This window comes from Myripristis murdjan, chromosome 10 (assembly GCF_902150065.1).
Source record: "Myripristis murdjan chromosome 10, fMyrMur1.1, whole genome shotgun sequence".
Classification (NCBI taxonomy): Eukaryota; Metazoa; Chordata; class Actinopteri; order Holocentriformes; family Holocentridae; genus Myripristis; species Myripristis murdjan.
In genome coordinates this window covers 12,426,562-12,448,665 of record NC_043989.1, presented here as the reverse complement: position 1 = coordinate 12,448,665, position 22,104 = coordinate 12,426,562, and the positions used below count along the sequence as shown (strand labels likewise).

General features: G+C 42.3%; 1 protein-coding gene across 5 annotated transcripts in view; it reads right to left on the bottom strand.

Moving 5' to 3' along the window:
- Positions 1-17,566: 17,566 nt before the first annotated feature.
- diaph2 (diaphanous-related formin 2) overlaps positions 17,567-22,104 on the bottom strand; it is a 415,888-nt gene continuing 411,350 nt past the window's right edge. For all 5 annotated transcript variants that reach the window (XM_030062123.1, XM_030062125.1, XM_030062126.1 and 2 more), the window contains one exon: positions 17,567-21,694. In XM_030062123.1, the coding sequence (XP_029917983.1) occupies positions 21,556-21,694 (139 nt within the window). In that variant the 3' untranslated portion in view covers positions 17,567-21,555. The remainder of the gene's footprint in view (positions 21,695-22,104) is intronic.

Below are 22,104 nucleotides of genomic sequence, written 5' to 3'. Positions count from 1 at the left end.
TAGCTTACGGGAACAGTGTGGAGCCAGAATGAGTGAAACTTGCACTCCTCTCCTCTGCTAAAAATCAGACTCATTATCTTCATGATTTCTCTGCAGCCTTTCAAAATCAGCTCTCACAGGGGACCTATCCCTGCTACTTCATAGGCCATCATAATCATCATGTCATTAATGAGCATACCACCAATCCATTTGCTCAGTGTCACGCTATACATACACTGTAGATGTGCATTATTTGTGGAATTTATTCTCCCACCTATATTTCATTTTCTAATTTAATTTTGAGGGCATTTTAAGGGCCTAACCCACTCACTCTATTCGAGTCAACCCTGTGCGTCAGCTGGTGAAGATGCCATAAAGTTCAAAAGCTCAAAAGCTCAAGCATCCTGCTTTTACAATTTTCCACTTCACACTGTGCATATTTCACACTTCTGGGATATTCCCATATTGTACATATTTTTCATTCTTTTTTGTTGTTTCAGTTCTACTGTTGCTGCTATATAGCACTGCTTCTTCCTTCATGCTCTAATCTATAGTTTTTCATACTTTCATTCACACATATTCAGCTGACATTGTCGTTGCATATGCCTATATATCCTCTGTTTGCTCTATTTTCTTATTTGTATTTTATCTTACTTTGCAGTATCCTATTACTCTTTCCTGATGGAACATCCCAGTGTATTCACAGGTACATATACATATACATATACATACATTTATACATAGATACATAGATCAGCCCAGTAGGAAAAGGTACAGAATGCAGGGAAATGGACATCGTTACTGAGTCCTTCTTCCAGGGAAATACAACACTTCCTTTTTCCTCTGGCTGACATTGATGACTTGCTTCTTTGTCATGTCTTGGCAGTGTTGTCAGATGCAGCTGCTATGCAGATGAGATCCACCTCAGGCCAAAGTAATGTTAATGGGATTCCAGCACAAACACCAATCACACATACTTTTACTGTATGACGCTACACACCTGCCTCAGTTTTTCTAAACTCCAAAAACAACACAACTTGAATCCACACTAATTCTCCATCCTTTAGCATTGTACTGTTTAATTACTCCTGATTTGACAAAAGAAAACGAATAAATAAATAAATGAAGTCTGGACTCATTTTTTAATGTTCATAGGGAAAGAAACATAAAAGACTGAAAATATTCATACCTTCTTATTTGTGGATGTACTTGTGCCCTCTTTTTTCCTTGTCACTTTTTTTTTAAAAAAAAAAATTATATTATCATTATTTTCATTATTATTATTATTATTATTTTTAATGTCTAGTGCCAAGACTTGTTGTTTGCTGTATTTTATTAATTTATTTTCTTGTTGGCCTACTGTAAAATGTTGTATTATGTTGCATTGCATTATACAGAGGAAAACACAATAAAAAAAACTTGAATTACAATATATACAGAAAAATTTTTACCCAATGAAATGTATGCCATATGACTGCTGTTATCAGTTGTGTTGACAGATGTCTAAATGCTGGAGTGTCATCTCTGCGCTGACAGCTCTCCAAATGTATGGGGGGAGGAGCTGGGATACCGGGACAGAAGAATGGAGAGACACTGGTAGGGGGTGCAAATAAGAGATGATGGGGGGAATATGGTGGACACATCTGTGTGGAGGAAGCTGCAGCACAGAGACACATAAATAGCCTGAATTGAGAGATTCCTAAGGGAGGTGAAGTGGGCTGCAGCTCTCGCCACTCCAGCCCCCTGCTGTGTGGCTGCAGTGAGGAGGGAAAGCTAAAAATTATCATTACAATCATTAAACTGAATTGACAGGCGGCTGCAGCCAGGCAAGTGCTGAATTCCGTCCAGCATCTGTGGGATTAAGGAGCGACGTGGAGTCCTTGTCGGTAATTCTTCAAGACAAATAGCAGGGCTCCCTAGACACTGCCCCCTGCAAGGCAGCAGGCAGCCTGCACTAATTAGCAGGGGAGGTGTGAAGGAGAAATCATTACTTTATCCACACACTGTGCCCTACATTCCCCTCTCCCTCCCCCACACACACCATCAGTGCCCCTCCCATCTATCCTCTTTCAGCGCTATGTGCAACAGGAAACAAAGCTCTGTGTGAGCATGTCTCGATGTATGTGTCTGTGTGTGTATATGCGTGTCTGTACCTAGCAGTGGAGAATACACTCTGTAAGATCAAAATGGAGGGTAAATGGAGGACCACAGAGAAGGGCAAGAGTGTAGGATGGGGAAAACAAGACAGAAGAGGAAGGAAGATGATGATAGAGGGGAATAAGGGGGTAGAAAAGAGAGTCAGACTAACCACTTGACAAAAGAGGCAAAGGGAGGTATAGAGGGTAGGGGCATGTGCTGAGAGGTGTGCCGACAGCATAGCACCATGACTCCCAAGGTGTAATTATGATGGAATGGACCCTGATTGATTGTTTGAGCCCGCAGGACCTCCAAAGCACCTCTGTGCAGTGGATTGGGCTTTTGTGGCTGTGCACAGGCCCCCTCCTGTGGACCTCAGCTGGGCCCCTATTCTCAGCAGCATGATTCATGAGCACTGGAGCTCTCTCCTGACCCTGGCAAGCCTGCAGCACAAACCATCAGGTAGGACTCAAAACAGTTGCCCCCTCCACAATTAATGAGCTAGAGAAGCAGGGGCAGATCTCTCTTAGTCTCTCTCTCTTTCTCTCTCTCCTTCCCTCTCCCCTTTCTCTCTTTCCCCCTTTAAAGTTCTCCCTATCTTAAGCCTGGAGTGTTCACTACTCATCAATGAGTGCTTTTCTATTCTATAGAATCAGCTCTTCTTGCCTTTGCTCTATTTGTTTGCTATTTGGTACTAGTTACTTTTCTGGATTTCTTTTCCACTGCACATACCCTCTCACAGCGAAGCCCTGTCAGTTACTTGTGGGCATGCTAACTAGTTTTTCGTGCCTTCTCTACCTGCACTCTTTTGTTTCACGTCACATTTTAATAGCCCCCTTAGAACCTCAGCAGAGGTGGTTCCAAAAATAGTATCCAGGATGGGATACTATCCCAAACTTTTGTTCAATGGAAAACCACAAAAGCAGGTAGAGTCAAGGGCGAATATAGCAGATACCATGTGATGGAAAAGCACCCAATGTGAGATCCTGTTGCCACAGATAAACTACTGTAGAAGGGAAGTGCAGCCGACGGTGGGCTGATCTAGTAAAAAGTGTCCCGGTTCATGTACAGACACAAACTGCCGCAGGCATACCATGCAGTGTACATACTCAAACCAATCAGATTTAGGGATAGATGCCACAAGTAAAGTGCTGCACTCAGTGCATCTTGGTGACTATCTCTTCAAGAGCATCGTGAATATTTAACCATAGCACCGTTTTACGTGCAAGCTTTTAAAAAATGTGATATTTATTTCATGGGGACAGAATGCGTTAAAAGCCGAGAAGATTGAGCCCTGTTGCATCTTTCCCCTTTTCGAAAATGCACTTATAGCGAGCAGTACATACCAACACAATGCACTCTCTTTGTTTTTGTGCCCTCAAGTTACGACACTCAGTACCATCTGCAAATGAAAAGTAGTTAAAGTAGGAAAAAATAGATAAGGAAAGCAGATCTTGAGAAAAACACGAAAAGGAAAAAACATTGCCTGTGGAGGCCAGCAAACTGTACCCAATATTTTCAAGAGCCTCACCTGTACAGAAAAAACATTTCTATGCAGCCGTCACACAATAACTAATAGACCTCCACCTGCAACTCAAAGGGAGTTAGAGCAGCACAATAAGAAATTGGGGAGGGAAAGTGCTGTAAAAGGACAAAAAAATCCAACATTCCTGGGTGGTTCACAAGAGCATCTAAGGGAAATGGTAGAATGGTATATAATTCTCCTCAACTACCCACCCACCCAGTCCCCACCCTGAAAAAAGCGCCCTTTCAGCACATATTCATAAAGATTCTCTAATGGCTTCCAGAGGGACGAGGGGGCCTTCTCCTCAGACGGAGACATTTCACAGGCCCACAGGCAGAGCAGAGTAGAGCCAAGAGAAAAATAGCGAGTGAGAAAGAGATAGAAGAAATTAAGGAAAGACAGAGAGAGAGAGAGAGAGAGAGAGAGAGAATGAGAGAGAGAGAGAGAGAGAGAGAGAGAGAGAGAGAGAGAGAGAGAATGTCTTCATCATGAGTGGAATAGGAATGATGCCCCACTGGGGTCTATTAGTGAGCCTTTACATACAGTGGCAGCCTCACCAACTTCCAAGCCTAGCAACAATGCAAAGCCCCCAGCTTAGTATGGCGGAGACATTGAGGTTATTAAGGAAAAAAGCACACTGCTTGTGAATCCAAATCTTGAGACTCCCACACCTGGGCTGCTTAGACCCTCGCGTTGTGTGTTTGGTGTCACAAAACGCAGTGTAATAACAAAGTGCTCTCTATGCTAACACCAAAGACTTCATTGAAGATAACACGGAAGACAGTATAACAGAAGTGAGAAGCTCATAAATTTACAGCAAAACCTTGACTGGCACCAGTGAACCACAATTAGGCCTGGTTGCCCCACAATTACAGACTGGTGAGCCCTTTGTTAAAGAGCACGTACCATCACTGCGTCAGTGCTGGGAGTCAGACACAATCCATTAAAACTTCCTCATGACCAGAATCCTCCACTCAACATGGTGCTCATTAAAATTGCATTGGGAAGGTGCCATTTTGACTTGTTAGCTTAACCGTCTAGTCATGTAGATTGAACAGATGACATTGAAGGTGTCTGTGCCAAAGGACATGTTGGCCTGAGTCAGCCGCAGCCGTTGAAGAGTTTTAGCCATCAACTGTTCATTGTGATTCATGCGTCATACGTATGGACCCAAATTACGCCACAGACAAATTAAACGAGCTCGCTCATAAATTATAAGAGACGACTGGGAGGGGGGGTCATATATCATTGCCATTGTAGTCATCAATCACTGTGAGGTGGGGACTCTTCACTTCCTATCTCATGGAGAATCAGTGATAGTGGGGCTTTCATATATCCTGGTCATCTCATTCATTTTCCCTTTGGCTTTACATTAAGGCAAGGTGTCACAGTTGAGTTGACTGGTTAGTTAGCTACAACCCCAGTCTTGCTTCATTACAGCGCTTAATTTCTGGTAGAACATTTGAGCATGGCTCTCCATCTTAATAAGCTGATTAAAGTCAAGGGATCATCAGTAGAAAGGCATGAAAGAGGCCCACTTTAGATGGTTAGGAATGTAAAAGGACATGCAAATATATTTCCAACTCAGAGTTTGTGTTTGTGGGTACATCTCGTGTACATCCCATGTACTGTGAATGCTGACACTGAATTTCTGATTTTTTTTTTTTTTATTTATTTATTTTTTTTGTGTATTGTGTGTTACATAAACCAGGAGGGAAAACCCAGGTGGTGGTTATTTCTTGCCTTCTGTTGCCATCAACTCTTCCCTCTCAAAGTAAGTAATCCCGCAGTTCAGTCTGTAATGAGAAAAATGACACTTTCTCTGTGTTCAGCATCACTCAAGCACTATTCCAACATACAGCAACAGATGTAAAGGCTATAGCAACAAAACCTTGTTCTTTTAGGCTCAAAAATGTCCCCTTACAGAGTTTCTTTGCCCTAAATCCAGGGGTTAAAGCACCTCCTGTGCAGCTAGTGGATCTAGTAGCATGTCTTAAGTTTAATGTGTATCTCTATACAATTATACCCACTGGGCCAATAAGTGCTCTGCTACGGACTGTATTTCTCATGTGCATGTGTTTATCCCTCACTTCTCAAAGACTCCCGTTTGCATACAGGCCTAGCAGCATGTTGTTGTAGCTGTTTTATACCCTCTCCCTGTCCTGAGTGTGTTTCATCCCTGCCATACAAAGTGATTATTACCATACGGCTGCGGCTAAAGACGAGACTTGAGAAAGGGTCTGCAAATTTCTTCAGTGTCCATAGCTTCATGTGTTATACCTCCTTAAATTCTACCAGGGTACCAAGGTTAGATTCAATAACTGTCACTACTTTGATGAGATACTTATTAGTATTTTGAGAAAATCAAAATTTCACCCTGCACACAACATAAACACATTGATAAATAGGTGCCAATCCACACCGCAGATATGTCTTATTCATCATATTGATTGACATCATTAAAATGATTGGCATCATTAAAACTTTTCACAGAATATTTACTAGCCTTTGAGGACTTATCCTGACATGACCACATCATGCTGACCCCCTAGGGTGGAGCATACAATAAATCATGCAAGATGTCTTTACTCAACAAATTCTGATAGTGATGCAAATGAGATTGGGATATAAAGGATACAAATCCATTTTTTCAGTGAGAACAATCTTAATAATAACAAGGGACTCTTAGGCAAAGGCCACCTTTGTTTGTGACTGAAGTACTCTTAAAACTCTTAAGGCTCAGTTTCATTTTGTTCCAAGTGGGTGCTGTTGTGCTTTTGTAAAGATCATCACGGTGCCACTTGGTGTGCTGTCAAACCCTCAGAAATTACACACTTCACTCACTCTCTCATCACATGCACACACCCATGCATGTGCACACGCATATTCATTTATGTGTTTATCTCATTAGATTAAAGGCACCACGTGTCATTTTCTCCCTCAGTGCTGACCTCTACTGCTCAGAGACAGAATACCAACAATAAGCAAATACAGACGAATGGCCTGGCCCCTCTTTAATTATATGCTGGATGCAAATGCCCTTTTCCTCACTCTCCTCGCTCTGTTTTCACCCCAGCAAGCTAGACCAGCAAATTTAAATAAGTGGATACCCAGCACATGCAGTAGTGTAAATGAGCTAACAATGACAAGTGCTCAGGTATGCAAGATAAACCACCGTAGTTGTGGTTGTTATGTCTTGCAGAGCTTAGTAAAGTTTGCTACCCAGGTAGTACGTAATGATGCAGGTAGTGAGCTCTGCCAAACTGAATTAAAAATATCTAGGAACCTAACTAGTAAATACCCCCCCCACACCAGCCCCAAAAGGACAGACAAGCTAGCAGCCAGGGTAATAAAGCTGCAGTCCGCATGCCTGTTGGCTGCCATTAGAACAGTTGGCTGCATAGTTCACAGACTGCGAATACAAGCCAAATCTTTTGGGCGTGTGGGCTTCAGAGGTGTAGGTTGGTATGGCACTTGAGTGGTGGGAGGGTGGAGGGACAAAAACAAACACATAGCCCAACTTCAGCCTGTGCCTGTGTTTTTGAATGCAGAAGTCTCAGCAGCCCGAGCTGATATTTGCTGGTCATTTCATGCCTTGGGAAAGATGAATATTACAGAATTGCATCTTTAAGAATTCCTTAAAATAATCTATGGGTAAAACAATCTCAAATGAAATAGGAGTTAAATTTAAAAGAAAGCGGTTTTGAAAAATGAATCCTTGTCAGGTGGAACGAGACGTGCCTTGTCAAAAGATCTGATCATAGTTACATTTGATATTATGCTGCATATTGGTGAGGGAAAAAAAAAAAAAAAACAACAACAATCAACCTTACAACTGTAATAAAACTCTAAAACAAAAGAAGCTAACTTCCTTGTTCTGGCAATTACCACAAAGGCATCACAGGTGTTACACTACATGCTCACTTAAAACTCCACAATGGCTCTCCAAAAATAAAACAGGAAGTGAGAGGGCTTTACTCCATGCTTCTCAGGTGAACAGCTGGACTGTGGAATATTTGGCGGGCAGAAAGTAAGAGGCACAGCTGGCTTTAAGAGGAAGAGCTCCCCTGGAGCCTCTGGGAGGTCACAGCCTGCTAGGCCGTGAAGCGCTGCTCGGCAGGAGCCGTGTGTAAAGGCAGAAGGCCTGTGCCACTGTGTGCAGATGTTCCCCCCGCTCTGCTGGCTGCCTCAAAGCACACATCCATGGACACACACACACACGCACACACACACACACATGAATTAACGCATAGCAGAAACACTTAACACCTACACAGGCAGCAACACAAACACACACACACACAAACCACACACATGCACATATTCACACACATCCATTCTCCGGATCCTGTCTAGCACGTCACTTTCTTGCGTCCTCCATGGCAACAAGCGCCAACTCAGTACTCCACTGTGGCACTGATGGAAACAATGGAGGTGGGTTTAAATGAGCTCTCCAAGGTCTGAGATACAGCACCAAATGCAGGAAGGTGCCCCTCAAATGTAGCAGCATACTCACTTTTTATTCACTGCAGAACTGAGTAGCTTCTATTCATTAGCCACTGGCACTGTTCAACAGCATTACAGGGCAAAGTAAAGATGAGAAGCCTGAGGGCCCTGACCTTCACTCCCCACAAGACTTGTCTTATTATGTATGTCTCTCGTAGTGTGCTACATTTGAAAAGTGCCCCACAACAAACACAATCAATAGCACAAAAAATGTCCTTCCTCTAATTCCTGAGGTGCATGCATTTATTGACCTGAGTGATCCTCGGGGATATGCACAGGGGGGACAAGTTGTGTTTTTCAAGGCAACGTGAGGGAAATGTTTGTGGTATCGCTGCAAAATAACTTGTCAAAAAATGCCACTCAAAGGCACATCTGGTTGTGAGACATTTATTTCAGGTGGAACACGGAGCATGTGAATACACCCAGGACCCTTTGGGCTGGCAGAGATGGCACCGTAGGATAGGTATAGTCGTCGGGTGCCTGCATCAGCAGTCTATTGACAGTGACGAACAGAGAGAAAGACATAGAATGAGTGACAGGCCCTAGTGAGGGACAGCACTTCATTCTGCAACCTCCTCCGCACCGTCTGTCCGCCCCGACAAACCCAGGCAAACCCAAGAGACAAATCCTGCTGCTGACACCAATGGACAAGCACATCTGGCAACCAGGGTCCGCTGGGGTCCACTGTGACAGTCTCAATCAACCACTTGATATTCACTATGCCGACTTACCATTCTGTGGCTCTGATGCCAAAGAGAGGAAAGAGAGAAAAGGAGAGGGGGCAACCTTTCAACAGGAAATCAAATATTAATCAGCCAAATCGTATCAGCCCAGTCATATCTCTATAATTGCAGTATGACATTGATGTCCAATCAATCAAAAAGCCTAAATGTGGTGAGATCAATAGGTTTTGAGTGAATGATGAGGAAGGCTGCATAAATATTAATTCTTCAGCAGAGTGCTCATATATTTTCCTGAATTGCATAATGATGCTTTGAAAGGTGCATGTCTTCTATTAATTCTAAATAATTGTGTCTAAACCTGGAGGAGGAAAAAATAGTAAATAAATAAATAAATAAATGTTCCAAGATATCAAAGTAGCGATATTTGTTTGCTATGTTAAAACCTGTACTGATATGACAGCAGATATTGTTTTATATGTATTGTTAGTTCTGTTGCCCTTTCATTAATTATGTACCAGAAGCTGGCCAAAGGCTATATTGTTGTCTACAGCAAAAATTAAATATTGATAAAGCTCCAGCTTTCACCCCAGATTTCATTGTGTTAACAAATATGTTTTGTTTGCAAAACAATTTGAATTAAATAATTCATCAAAAGGGAGAGAGGCCATTATCATTCAGCATCAGCCCTACTCGGCTCCAGATGTCAGGGATCATGTCCTCGTACTGACAATACATGCAAAGCCAGTGCCCTTTTATACATTATTGAAAGCAAATTCTGCAAGGTGGGTTTAGACATGGGCACAGGGACTGATACATAACATGTATGGAGGTGACCTAAGACTGTCTGTCAGAAAAAAATCGTGACATAACTACAAAGACATATTTACACCCATATTCTGTCTGATCAGTGTGTATTAGCATCTGCTTCACCTCTATAAGCGGTTGTGGTTGGAGAGGAACCGGTATTCCACATTTGCTAAATGCCTGCTACACTAAAGAACAAACCATCCCATTAGCCCTGCCCGACACTAAACCACACTGTTTAAAGTTACCCAGATATTTAACTGTATGGCATATTTCTTTAGCCTTAAACAGATTCCAAATAAAAGCAAGTATGTTTGGCTGTTGAATGGTCAAAACTCAGAGGCACATATCCAGGGTGCAGAGCAAGCCCAGCAGGTTACAGCATCCCAGCCTCCTATAACACTGGTTACCAGTTTCCTGTTGGTTATAAATCCAACCCAACAGCATCCTTGCCTTAGCCCGAAACCATGTCTGTGATCTTTAATTTAAAACTGTAAATTATTTTTTATTCGTTATCGGACGAAACCAGAGCGCAAGCAGTGGCGGTTACGACCTTAACTAGATGGAACATCAAAACCTTACTGACCACTGTGTCACCCCTTGGTAGCAAAGCTTGATTTGACATTCCATTAGCGGTGGCAGGGGTGCTGCAAAGTCAGGAGGAAGTGGTGGCTGATTGGCGTGACAGAAAAGAGCAAGCGAGAGAGAGAGGGAGAGAGAGAGAGAGAGAGAGAGAGAGAGAGGGAGAGAGAGAGGGAGAGAAAGAGAGAGAGAGAGAGAAGCAGGGGAAGACGGGGGACGCCTGTTCTGGATTTACAGAGGCGGCGCTCACCTAGCAGCTGACCGTACTGCTTCACAGGTCAGCTGCTCTCGCTGGACTCCATTAATACGCCAGTCCACCTCGTGGCACACTTTATGCTCCAGCGGATCCACCACCACCTTAGGGACAACTTTGCTAGCACTTTACTTTATAGTGGAGTAAGAAGTCGAGGAGGCCCAGAGTCCAGAAATGATAACAAACTCTGAAAATACAAGAGGGATGAGAAAAAAGTCCCACCGAAAGTTTCAAGAGTGTTTTGACTATTCTGACTGTATATATACATACATACATATACACATGTGTATAAATGTGTATGTGTGTGTGTATATATATCTATATATCTATATCTATATATGTATGTATATGTCATATATGGCATGATATATGACATTGCATAATAAATTATATTTTTCACAGATTCAGTAACCTTATAGTATATCACAGTCAGTATATCACAAAGGTCAAAGTTTGTTGTTCTCTTGCTTTGGAGTTAACTTAGATTATCTGCTTTACCAGGCGCCACATCCCTGGCCCCATGGCCTGAAGCGCACTTTAGGGACAAGCACGGACATCATGGTATAAATGTGTTTTATGGCGAGGCAGCTGCTGTTTTTTATGCTTTTTGGCCCAGTACAACATGGCCACCTGCTCGGTGTAAAACCTTCACTGCTATGCTGGGCTTTATGGGCACGCTCCGCGACTAAACAAAGATATACAAGGACGTGTGTGGAGAGAGCTGCCTGCTGCATATGCTGTGCACTTAAGCAATTCATCTGCACCATCAACACAGTAGCAAATCCATGCCTCTTTGCTTCCTGAGCACCCTGGGACCTGGGGGATGCTGCTTTGTTTCATGGACCCACTGATGAATTCCTTTTCCCCACAAGTTCACGCTTCCCTTAGCCCTGACTGTATGTGTCACTTCTCTGACATCTCTGTTTGCCTAACCTCCAGAATGCCTGCTGATTACCGTCAGACCCCGGATGGAGAGACTGCAACTGGGTGGGTATTCACAGATGATGACTCCCAGGACTCATAGAATTGATTTTTTGCATGTGCGTGAGTGTGCATGTGTGTGCGCGGGTTGTAGAAGGAAGTGAGTACCACTCAACCACCTGCTCTACTGATAAACAAGTTCATGTATGAGAAAGACAGAAGAAGATTATTAAAGGGATTTCAGAGTGTCATCTCTCTCTCTCTCTCTCTCTCTCTCTCACTCTCACTTTCACAACTGCGGGCGGCGGGGCAAAATTACTCCCCGCCAGTGAATAATAAGGAATTTTATGAAACGTGACGAATGCGTCGGCGCTCTACATGAAATAGCAATGAGGGAGGCGCCGCAGCGTAGCAAATGCTACATCCTAATATCAACAGTCACCTTGTGCTACTCCCTCCGCTCCTCAGAAGGACACATCGCAGAGCTAGCTGAACACATGGCATTGTACGGTGACACTGACAAACCCAGTGCTGGCATGTGGGCACAGGCAGGTGAGTGGGCACGTGCAGGCAGCATGCCACCGCGGCAGCCTGGCAAACGGACGGGCACAGAGGAAGAGGGCGAGAGGGTGGAGGTGTTGTCATACATTGTCTCCGTGTCAGGGGGAAATGTGTTGGCAGTGTCACCAGTGTGCTGACATGCTGTGTGCATATTTACCCAAGCTAGGGTGGTAGCAGTGGGGGTCAGAGTAACTGTGCGTATGACTCATGCAGTCCTCACTCTGTGAACGGGTGAGTGAGTCAAGTGTCGAAATAAGCAGGTCGACCTCCACATCCACCCTCATTCAGGAGTGTGCTGGGTCGACATGATAATCTTTGGTGGAAAGTGGAAAGATGAAACATAAAAAGCACTGACTGTTCAGAAAAGATCAACTTCTCTGGCAAACACATGATGGACTTTGCAGCTTCGTTTACCTCTGCAGAGGTAAATTTGGGTTACACCAGTTCCCACCCATCTGCAAAACCTCTGGCCCTCCACACAACATTCCTCCTCTCTTAAAGATGAATGACAAAAGTCGCTCCTGAGTGAAGAAATGGGTCTTCTCTCCCCTTTATCTCTCCTGGCCATTCCACCAGCTAGCAGGTCATTATTCGCTGCTGGGGGAGACAAAGATAAAAGCCTGCATTGCTTGTATGTTTGCTCGCTTGCACACTTTGAACCTTTCAGTGTAAAATGAGTTCTGTTGTGTTTCAACTAGAGCATTATTAATAATCTGGGGTTAAAATGATGGGGCTAAAAAAAAAAAGAAAAAAGATAGGAGGACTGAATGGAATGCCCTCTATTTTTTATGAATGTTTACAGCCTACCTTGTGTGCATCTGTGTGTGTCTGTCTGTGTGCATGTGTGTGAGTTTGTATTCGTGGGGTCAACCCTTTTATCCTTGTCTTTCAGAAGGAGCGAGTGTGTGAGTGTTTGTGTGTTTCTGCATTCTCCACAGGGACTATTTCAGTTGAGGGCAAAGAACACAGAAAACTTTGAAAGAGCTTTTATGTACTTTTGAGTGAAATGATCCTAAGAAAGGCTTTTATTAAAAAAAAAAAAAAAAAAAAAAAAGTCTTTTTATGCAGGCTTCCACATCCACAAGGGCACTTACTCAATTGCCAAGATCCCTTCCTCCCTTTCTACATCCATCAATCCCTCCTCTATTCTTGGGCCTGCATCTGTGTTGTGTGTGCAGGCATCGCCATGGGCTAAGAGCATGAGCTTAGAGTGGTAGAGCAATGTAGGCCATGCCAGCGAGTACACAGTGAGTCAGCCATTTGTAACTACTACTTGGACCATATTGTAAGACTCAAAATTATCACGCAACCAGGAAACAACGACATATTTGTTTGTTTATTCATAATGCCAGTGTTGACTCTTGTTGATGCAAAAGCTTATTGAGTTATATCCTTTTTTGGATGACTCATTTTTTGATGTTTGAGATTGTAGAGGCAAAAAAAAAAAAAAAAAAAAAAAAAAAAAAAAAAAAAACCTGAAAGTGGAACTTTGATATCGCACATGGCTGAGGTAAAATAGGGCACATGCACATGAGGCTGCTATGAGAAGTTAACCGAATGAGAGGTAAACTCATTCTGTCGCCCTCACTTTCTCATCTCAGCTCTCTTTTAACTGCAGCCTTGTCACTCAGTACCCTGAAAGGCAAGACCTCACACTAGTTTGACAGATAAAAGTCTCCTCACTTCATTGCAGTTTGACATTTTACCTCCCAGAAAAGTTTCAGTCTCTCTCCGCCTCCCTTTTTCTCTCCCTCCATCTCACAAACACACATGCACATTCCCACCAAATTTGAGCCCATCTCCTCTCCTCCTGTCCATCTGCCAGGCAAAATCGAGCCTCAGACAAAGGAGACGTAGGCTGACTCAGTGATCTGAATCAAATGGCAAGGGGAGGAGGGTAGGAGAGGAGAGGAGGAGTGATGGGTGCCAGGGAAGGAGCAAGGGAGATGTGAGAGACAGAGGGCTGGATGGTGAAGGGAGGCATGCGGGGCTAGATGTGAATTTCTTTTGACAGGTTGAAGTCTCCTCTGAGCTGACCCTCCCCAGCTGGGAGCAATGTCTCCTGGATATGGGTGCGGTGAAGTGGGCTGTAGAAAGGGAGATTTAAGAAGAAATGAAGGGTGGTATGCGTGCTGAAACTATATTCATGGGATTGCCATGCTGAACACATAGCGATAAACTAAGCATGATGACGTACCGAATTTGATCCACAGCAAGGCACAAACTCTGACACCTATCAAAATGTTTTCTGGGTTAGGTCAATATCGCTATCACTTGCTGTCACGTAGCATCATGGGTAACCTTTTTACACTCATACACTTCAAAAATAAGTATTACTAGTTACCACTTTAAGTAGACTAATGCTAGAGAGGCATCTGGCTCAGGGCCATTAAAATTTCAGGCACTGGAAAAAAAGCCGATTGATCTGTAAGTAGTAACTTTCCAGGAGGGCGACTGGACAAGCCTGAAAGTTGTGAATTCGTGACTCCAGAGTTGAAAGACTAAAACAGACCAGAAGCCGGAGGTTGGCTCACATTTCTGGCGAGGCGGATGCTTGATTGTCTGCAAGTCTCAGTGAGGAGAGTCTCAAACATGAAATGCCTGGAGACATTCACACACAACATGAGGAGAGGGAAAACACCATTCAGTAGCATTATATGCACAATAAAAAATTGATTCTAATTGGATAATGGCAGTAATTCAGTCGTTTCAATCATGCATACGTTTTAGATTAAATTCAACATATCAAAATCGATCTAAATCGACGCAGGTGCAATCCAATTAATACCCCTAGATTATGAGATTGTTATTCAATTTACTTCTTCATATATACGGTTCAGTCAGATGTCTTTTGGTTTTTTCATTCTGCAAATGCACCAAAATGTCATGTGTCTGTCTGACCCAGAAGGAAATACACTTGAACATGGCAATCATAAAATGGCAGTTTTGGAGCAAAGACAAAATAGCTTTTATGCTCAATCAGTTGAAGGAGTTAAATATAATGAAAAATACAGCGGGGTTAAAACCACGAAACAGGTTTGTGTGCTCGGTAAGGGTTTGAAACACGCTTTTAAAAGCAAAGCACGACAACACAAGTGGCTGCAATCCGGTGAGGTGCCCCCATTTTGAGCTTGATGTCAAAAGGAAAATGTCTATTGTACACTATGTAAGGGGTGCAGTGTTTTTTTTTTTTTTTTCCAACTGAGTGCAGGCATCTTTTCTCATAACACTAAAGTATATGACTAATGCTTTGTTGTTGTACCGCAGCAGATGACCACGTTATTTGATGCACTTTAATACGGATGACATTCGGCTGTTTATGGAACACACACCTGCAACACATTAGACGAGACAGTTCGCCGACAGATTTATCGAGACGCTCATTTGCCCTAAACACAAACGTGCATTTATCAAACCCTTGTATTTAAGCGCAAAGTGCTGCTAGAATGAGATTCGTTTCAGACAGAATTAGCTCAGGTAAGGAGGGAATCGTTACTCTCTGCTTTGTCTCATCTCCATAATGTTTACGTATCCTCAAGTAGGTGGAAATGCAAAATGTAACATAATTATGTTGTACTCCAGTTGGCAACTGATGTGTCAGCCTGCAAATTAGAAACATGAGTGTGTGTGCCATGAAGAGGCGCGCGCGTGTGTGAGAGAGTGGAAGGAGGTGGGGTGGGCATGTGGGTGAAAATAGACAAACTTGTGTGTGGGCTTGGCTCATCTCTTAGACTCTGACAAGGCTACTAAAAAAAAATAAATAAATACATAAATAAAAAGTCATACCAGCCACGTACACATAACTGTACCTCTGAGCTCATTATAAAAACACACTTTCCATATCTCATTTCTTGTTCTCCCACCCGAACCAAGACAGATCTCTCAACTTCAGTGCACCGCACAATTACACCACACCAGACAAATATAGCATGGGGGTATAATCTTTCTGAATCACCTGGAAAGTCAAGAAGATAAAAAAGGTGCCCTTCTTCACAGCTGAAATTCTGGTGCCTTGTAAGGAACTAGGTTGGCCTCTTTCAACATGTTTACTTGCAGCCAAGTACAAATTAACCTCCCAAGATCAACAATAAACCTAATTAGATTTGTGTTCTGCAGCACACATCTCTAAACACAGATCACAGCTTGTTGAGAGATGAATCTCCATCTGTCTGGCTGCACACTGGGAGGAGAAGAGACTCAAGTCAGTCCCAAGATCCACTGAATGGAGCTTTGCGTGTGTGTGTGTGTGTGTGTGTGTGTGTGGCGTTTGTGCGAGTGTGAGAGTGTGTGTGTGCAACAGGGAGAGAGCCAGAGAGAGACCTTTGTGGCCAGGGGTTACTTCCCCATGTCAGCCCTTATTTTATGATGTCATGCTGCCGTGGGGAAGTGGGACATGGCACTCGCAGGGAGAACATGAGGCCACGAGGGGGGAGCACGGAGGGGAGGAGTGGGGTTGGTGTAACGGTAAGGGGCTGAGACAGGAGCAGCTCTACCTTGCCATTTGTCACACACTCCTGGGACGTACACAGACATGCTGGGAGGAACATGTGGGCCTGTAAACAGGAGGGTCAACAGATCTCACATAAGCAAGCACATGCACACACTCACACTCAAACGATTAGCTGCTTATCAGATTAGTTAATCAACAGAACACTAACAGATTATAGTTTTTAAAAATGGAACATTTGATGGCTATAGCTTCAAAAACACTTGTAATTTTCAGGGTTTTTCTTAAATCATGAAATGGTTATTCTGGCTGCTAGTCAGACTATGAAAGAAATTTCAAGACGTTATCTGGGTTCTTATTACTTGTGATGGGTATTTCTCAGTATTTTTACCATTTGATAGACAAACTAACTAATCCAAAATAAATAAATTAATTAATTAATAAATGATATCGATAACCACACCCCTAATAAACACATACTTAATTGAAAAACAGCAGTTTCCACACATATTCTTGTAATGTTAACAAAAAATAAGATATGACTTCACATTTCTTTTGCACTTTATACCCAAATTGCCTGTTACAACCTGAACTGCAGCGAGACTCAAACGCACCAACCACCCCCATCTAACTTGAGCTTAGAAAATTTATAGTCTGAAAAATGATTTTTTTTTTTTTTTTTTTTTTTTAAAGAGCATTTTTTTTTGGCTGTTTCCTGACTTGATGGTAATTTCCTTAAGCTACTGTTGGACATGACAGCATTATCACTTTGCCTTTGACACTGTGCAAGATAAAGGAGTGGGGACACCAAGGTCCAAATATGTTGCTTTTATAGGTAGGAGCTGTCCCATTCATCATGTGCTAACACCTACAGCTCCCTGCAATCCCTGTCCATAAGTCAGCGTGGGGCAGGTATCTTCTGCCCTGCCAGAACGTAAACTGGAAATGTTATTTTATACCTGAGTATTTGACAAAATAATGGAGCACTATTCCCTCGCCAGGTGAAGATAAAAAAGAATAGCCTAGTAAACAAGAGTTGATAAAGCGTGTTTGTTTGTTTGTTTGTTTGTTTGTTTGTTGTTGTTGTTGTTGTTGTTGTTTTTTTTTACCTCTGACATGTGTGAATAAGCAAATGCATGGAGACATGAATACAAGACAACTTTCAGAAATCAGTTTATATAACAAAGTGGTTATTATTTAGTATGATATTCCATTACATATTCTATGCAGGGACAATGTGCATAACCATTTTGTTTCTTTTTTTGTTTTGTTTTTAATTTTCTTATGGATAAAAATAAACTTAAAGATGTTACAAATATAAATGTTTCTTAAGACAATAAAACATACTCAATGACAAGGAAGGTAGGCAGGGCTATGGCAGCTTAAACCTCATGGCTGGACAGGGGTTGTCAACAATTATGAGCATCCCTTGTTTACTCAGCAACAATTGGTCTCTCCCCAAATCACAATAGTAAGCATTAACAAATTGAGAAAGAATTGGATATGTGGCAGCTGGGAACTATTTACCAAAAGAAAGCGCTTAGCAAATAGTTCACTCTGTTAGTGGCAATGTCATAATCAAACAACTCAATTCAAACAATTCGTTCTCTGACTTGGCAGAGTATCTGCTGAGGTAAAGTGCACCATCAGTGAGTGTATAGTTCCATTGCAAACCTTTTTAATTAAAGAGCTAACCACCAATCACCACCGGAATGGCACATTTACAGTTTTTGATAGAATTTTTCATACCCCTGCCTCCTCATTCTCACAATTACCATGAGCACAAGTCATATAATTGGTTTATTAGTTACTAGCTAAAAGACAATGGGATGGATGGGCCCAAACAGAGGCCTGTTTCACACTAACATGATGGGACAGTTCACAGGTTCTTCCTCCTGCTAGTCTCTGTATAAACACACATTTTTTTTCTTTTTATTACCCTAAAACACAGCTGGAAATACAACAATCACTTATGGGGATAACGCAAAAATGTAGCCATCGTAGAAGTTTCAGTTAGTACTGTAAGGTTGCTAAAGGCAAATTATCTGGACTCCAATCACTTTTTAGCCGCCACTTTTCAGCTATTACAAAACATTGAGTTATGTAACGCATTATCTCTACTCAGTTCCACTTTGCATTGTTCAAAACAGATCATGTGGGAGTAGTTACAGTACTAATGCAGGATAGATGCAGGGTGCATGCTTGATTTGAAACTTCTACAATGGCATAGCTTTTTACTCCTGGTTTCATTCTACAATGAAATCATTGCAAAAATGATCAGAATCCAAATCCATTACATTGTACAAAAGCTGTTTGATAATTTTATGAAAAACAATGTCATATGACTATCATTTGTAATCACATCACAATCTGCTATTCATCATGAATGTCTTTTAAATGGATCAATTCCTTTTTTTTTTTTTTTTTAAACAATGGCTAAGATGTAGAAATCAGGTTTTTACTCCTGTACAATCTCTGCTCATACAGAAGTCTCATTTGACTAAAAGAGATCTGCAATCCCTTTGATATACAAAACAACACAGAGTTATCCCGTCGCTGTTTGGTAACAGTTTCATGTTTTTCATAAAAACTTGGCACAGGTAAAAAAAAAATGATTAAATAATAATAAAGCAACAAATTGTCAGTCGAATTATTCAAAAGAGAAATAGATAGTAATAAAAATCAACCAGGAATCACAAATCATCTCTTATCTCAGCTGCATGTAGAGTATCCATCCACAAGTAGAAAAGGAAAAAAAAATCAAACGTCATAGCAGGTTCTGGGAGTTATTCATAAAAACTGTATGAATCTTATGCAGTGCTTCTGATGCGTGTGATGGCGCAGAAGACAACGGGGCAAGTAATTAGAAAAGCACATCGTTGCCTTTGGCAGCACTGGATCTCCTGGAGCCATCTCTCCTGTACACAAAACATCCTTACAGCCCAAACTACGGAGAATCTATAATGGGAAAAGCTCGCTCGCTATGCTTTCTTCTGTGTGACTGTTTCAACCTTATATTCAGAATGGAATTATTGTCTTCCTGAATATGCAGACTTCTTGGGATATTATGGATGCACCTTGAGCCGATGTGGTGTGTAACATTGCATTTTTAGAACGATGCCGGCTAGGAGAGGAGGCATCAAGACACAGACACATCACAAGCAGCACTGGCAGATTGTTTAAATAAAAAAAAACTCCCCATCTATTCAGCCCAGGAGTCAAGCACACTGAATCCTATTTTGCCTAGGTTCCTGTTCCGATTATTGGGTTGGCTTTGTGCGCACACACACACACACACACACACACACACACACACACATGCACACACACACCCACACACACCACACAGAGCCTAGGGCAGTTATAGTATTACTCAAGCAAATCACGTTATGGTAAAAGGGTCACTTATGCCATTAGCAGTGGGGAATTGGAGGGTGTGTGGAAACACACTTGCTAAGAAAGACAGCCACCATCTTGTCTTCCTTGCCTTTCAGTCTCTTCCACTGGACTCCACATGTGGGTGAAATGGCTGTTTTTAGGAGCATCTGGTAACTTTTTAGGCACTGGAGGGACAACGCCGCCCCAGGCATGAATATATGAATAAATAGCTAAATTTATAGAGGAAATAACTGTTTGCCAAAGAGTCATTATAGAGGACACCTTTCAACGTAGTTTCCATTATTTTGCACTTAACCCCTAACCTTTGCACATTCGTTTTAATGGGGAAAGTTTGAGCTGAAGTGTCAAATGTTTGTGAAACAGCTGTGAAGCAATTGGCTATGGGCCCAAAGATTTCACCAAGAAACAGGGCCCTTCACTGAGCCTTCACATAAAACGAAATATAGACAGAAATAGATTCCTATCAGTACTGTAAAGTCATTATATAATCTGAATGTAAAATGGTTAAAAATGGAAATGTTTCACAACAGTTTCCCCTACTAAAAACCTATGCGGCCTCTGGAAAGGTTGCAGCCTCATGTTAACTTTAATTACTCTGACCAATGCCAGCTCCTGCTAGCTGAGAAGATAGGCAAGTAAATGGCATATAGAAATATATCAGCTTGTCACATAAACAGCAAAAGAGACCGTGGGACAGATCTCAGCACCCTAAGGCATTAGGAAGATAGAACAATAAATAAAATGCATCTTGTCAAGATGGAGAGTACAGTCACTCACTCTCAAGATCCATGAGTCACATGCTTGTAATGATCCGCATGGACAGGGTGCAGCTCTTGTGGCTTTGTGGGATTTGTAATGCAATGAAATGATTCATCTGGACTCATGTTATGGTGCATATACTGCATTGGTAGTGACAGAAATTGTCTGGATGCTGGTTCAAGGAAAGGATTGGCAATAATAATTAGAAGATTAGAAAAAAGAATGACAAATGTGATACTTCATTGACGCCTGAAGGCAAATTCTCTTTTGCCATCCCTCCTCAAGTCAGAGCAGCATCCTTGGAGCTGGTAAGGATTCAGTGACTTGCAAAAGGAAATACCAGCAAGTATGCTTGCTTGGATTCAGGAGCTTAAAACCAGGTGTTCCAGTTGAAGGACAGCCGACCTGCTAACGCTTTGCACTGTGTGTGCAGTTACATAGAGAAGTTTTTCTGCCTAACAAGTGTACACTGTGGTGCAGTCCCTCTCGGCGGAATGTCTATTTTCTACAACACAATGCATGTTTCATTTCAGACAAAACTGCATGCGATCTGTAGCATTTTGATCATTATAGGGGATTGTATTAGAAGGCTTGTGGCAGATATATTGCAAAAACCTAATTAGATTTTCAAGCAATGAGAACATTTCAACTGAAAAAGCAAACAACATAAGAAGAGGAAAAGATATATCTATATATCTATATAGATATATGTACATCTATCTCCAATGAATTAACCCCATCCCTAGATGGGACATGAACATGTAGAGTTTTGAGAAAGCAATGAATAAATATGTAAGGCGTCAGACCAACAGCATGACTATGAAATGTCTTATGCGTGATGTACTGTAGTAGATTTCTCTTCTCAGTTCTGTGTGGCTTTATTAGGTTTTTTTTTTTTGTCCCAAAACTGGTGTTTTATGTGTGCGTGTGTATTTGTGTGTTTGTGTATGTATGTGTGTGTGCCTGAGTGCGCCACACTGAAGGGTGGACTGTTCCTCCTTTAGATGTCGTCCAGGTCTCCACCTCGTAGGCCTCTTTGGCACTTATCTAGCGTCTTATGGTAGGCGCGGGTGATCATCGAGCCTGGGGATTTGCGTTGTGGCGTGACCGAGACCTTTCCAGGACTGCACGGCGGTTGTCTGTTAAAAAATGAAACAAAAACAGAATGAAAAGAAGCAGCCAGAGTAAGAAAGAACAAGAAAGCACGGTTACAGTAAATTGATCCACAGTGGCGCACAGAAACTCGACTAAATGAAAGAGTGTACAGAGAAACTAAGGGAGGCAGGGAAAGGGGAGGGAGAGAAGAAGAGAAACAACATGAAGCAAATCCAGACTGATTGAGAGGAGAGCAGCAGGGGAGGGTGGAGAAACACAAGAAACTGTTGGAGTGGGGGTGCTTGTGTCTGGTGTCATAGTAACTCCATTGAGCTCCTGATCCGGGTACCCACTCAAGAGCCCCTCAACCTATTCTCACATCAGAGACAGCATATGCTGAGAGGACAAACTGAATGCACGCGCGCACACACACACACACACACACACACACACA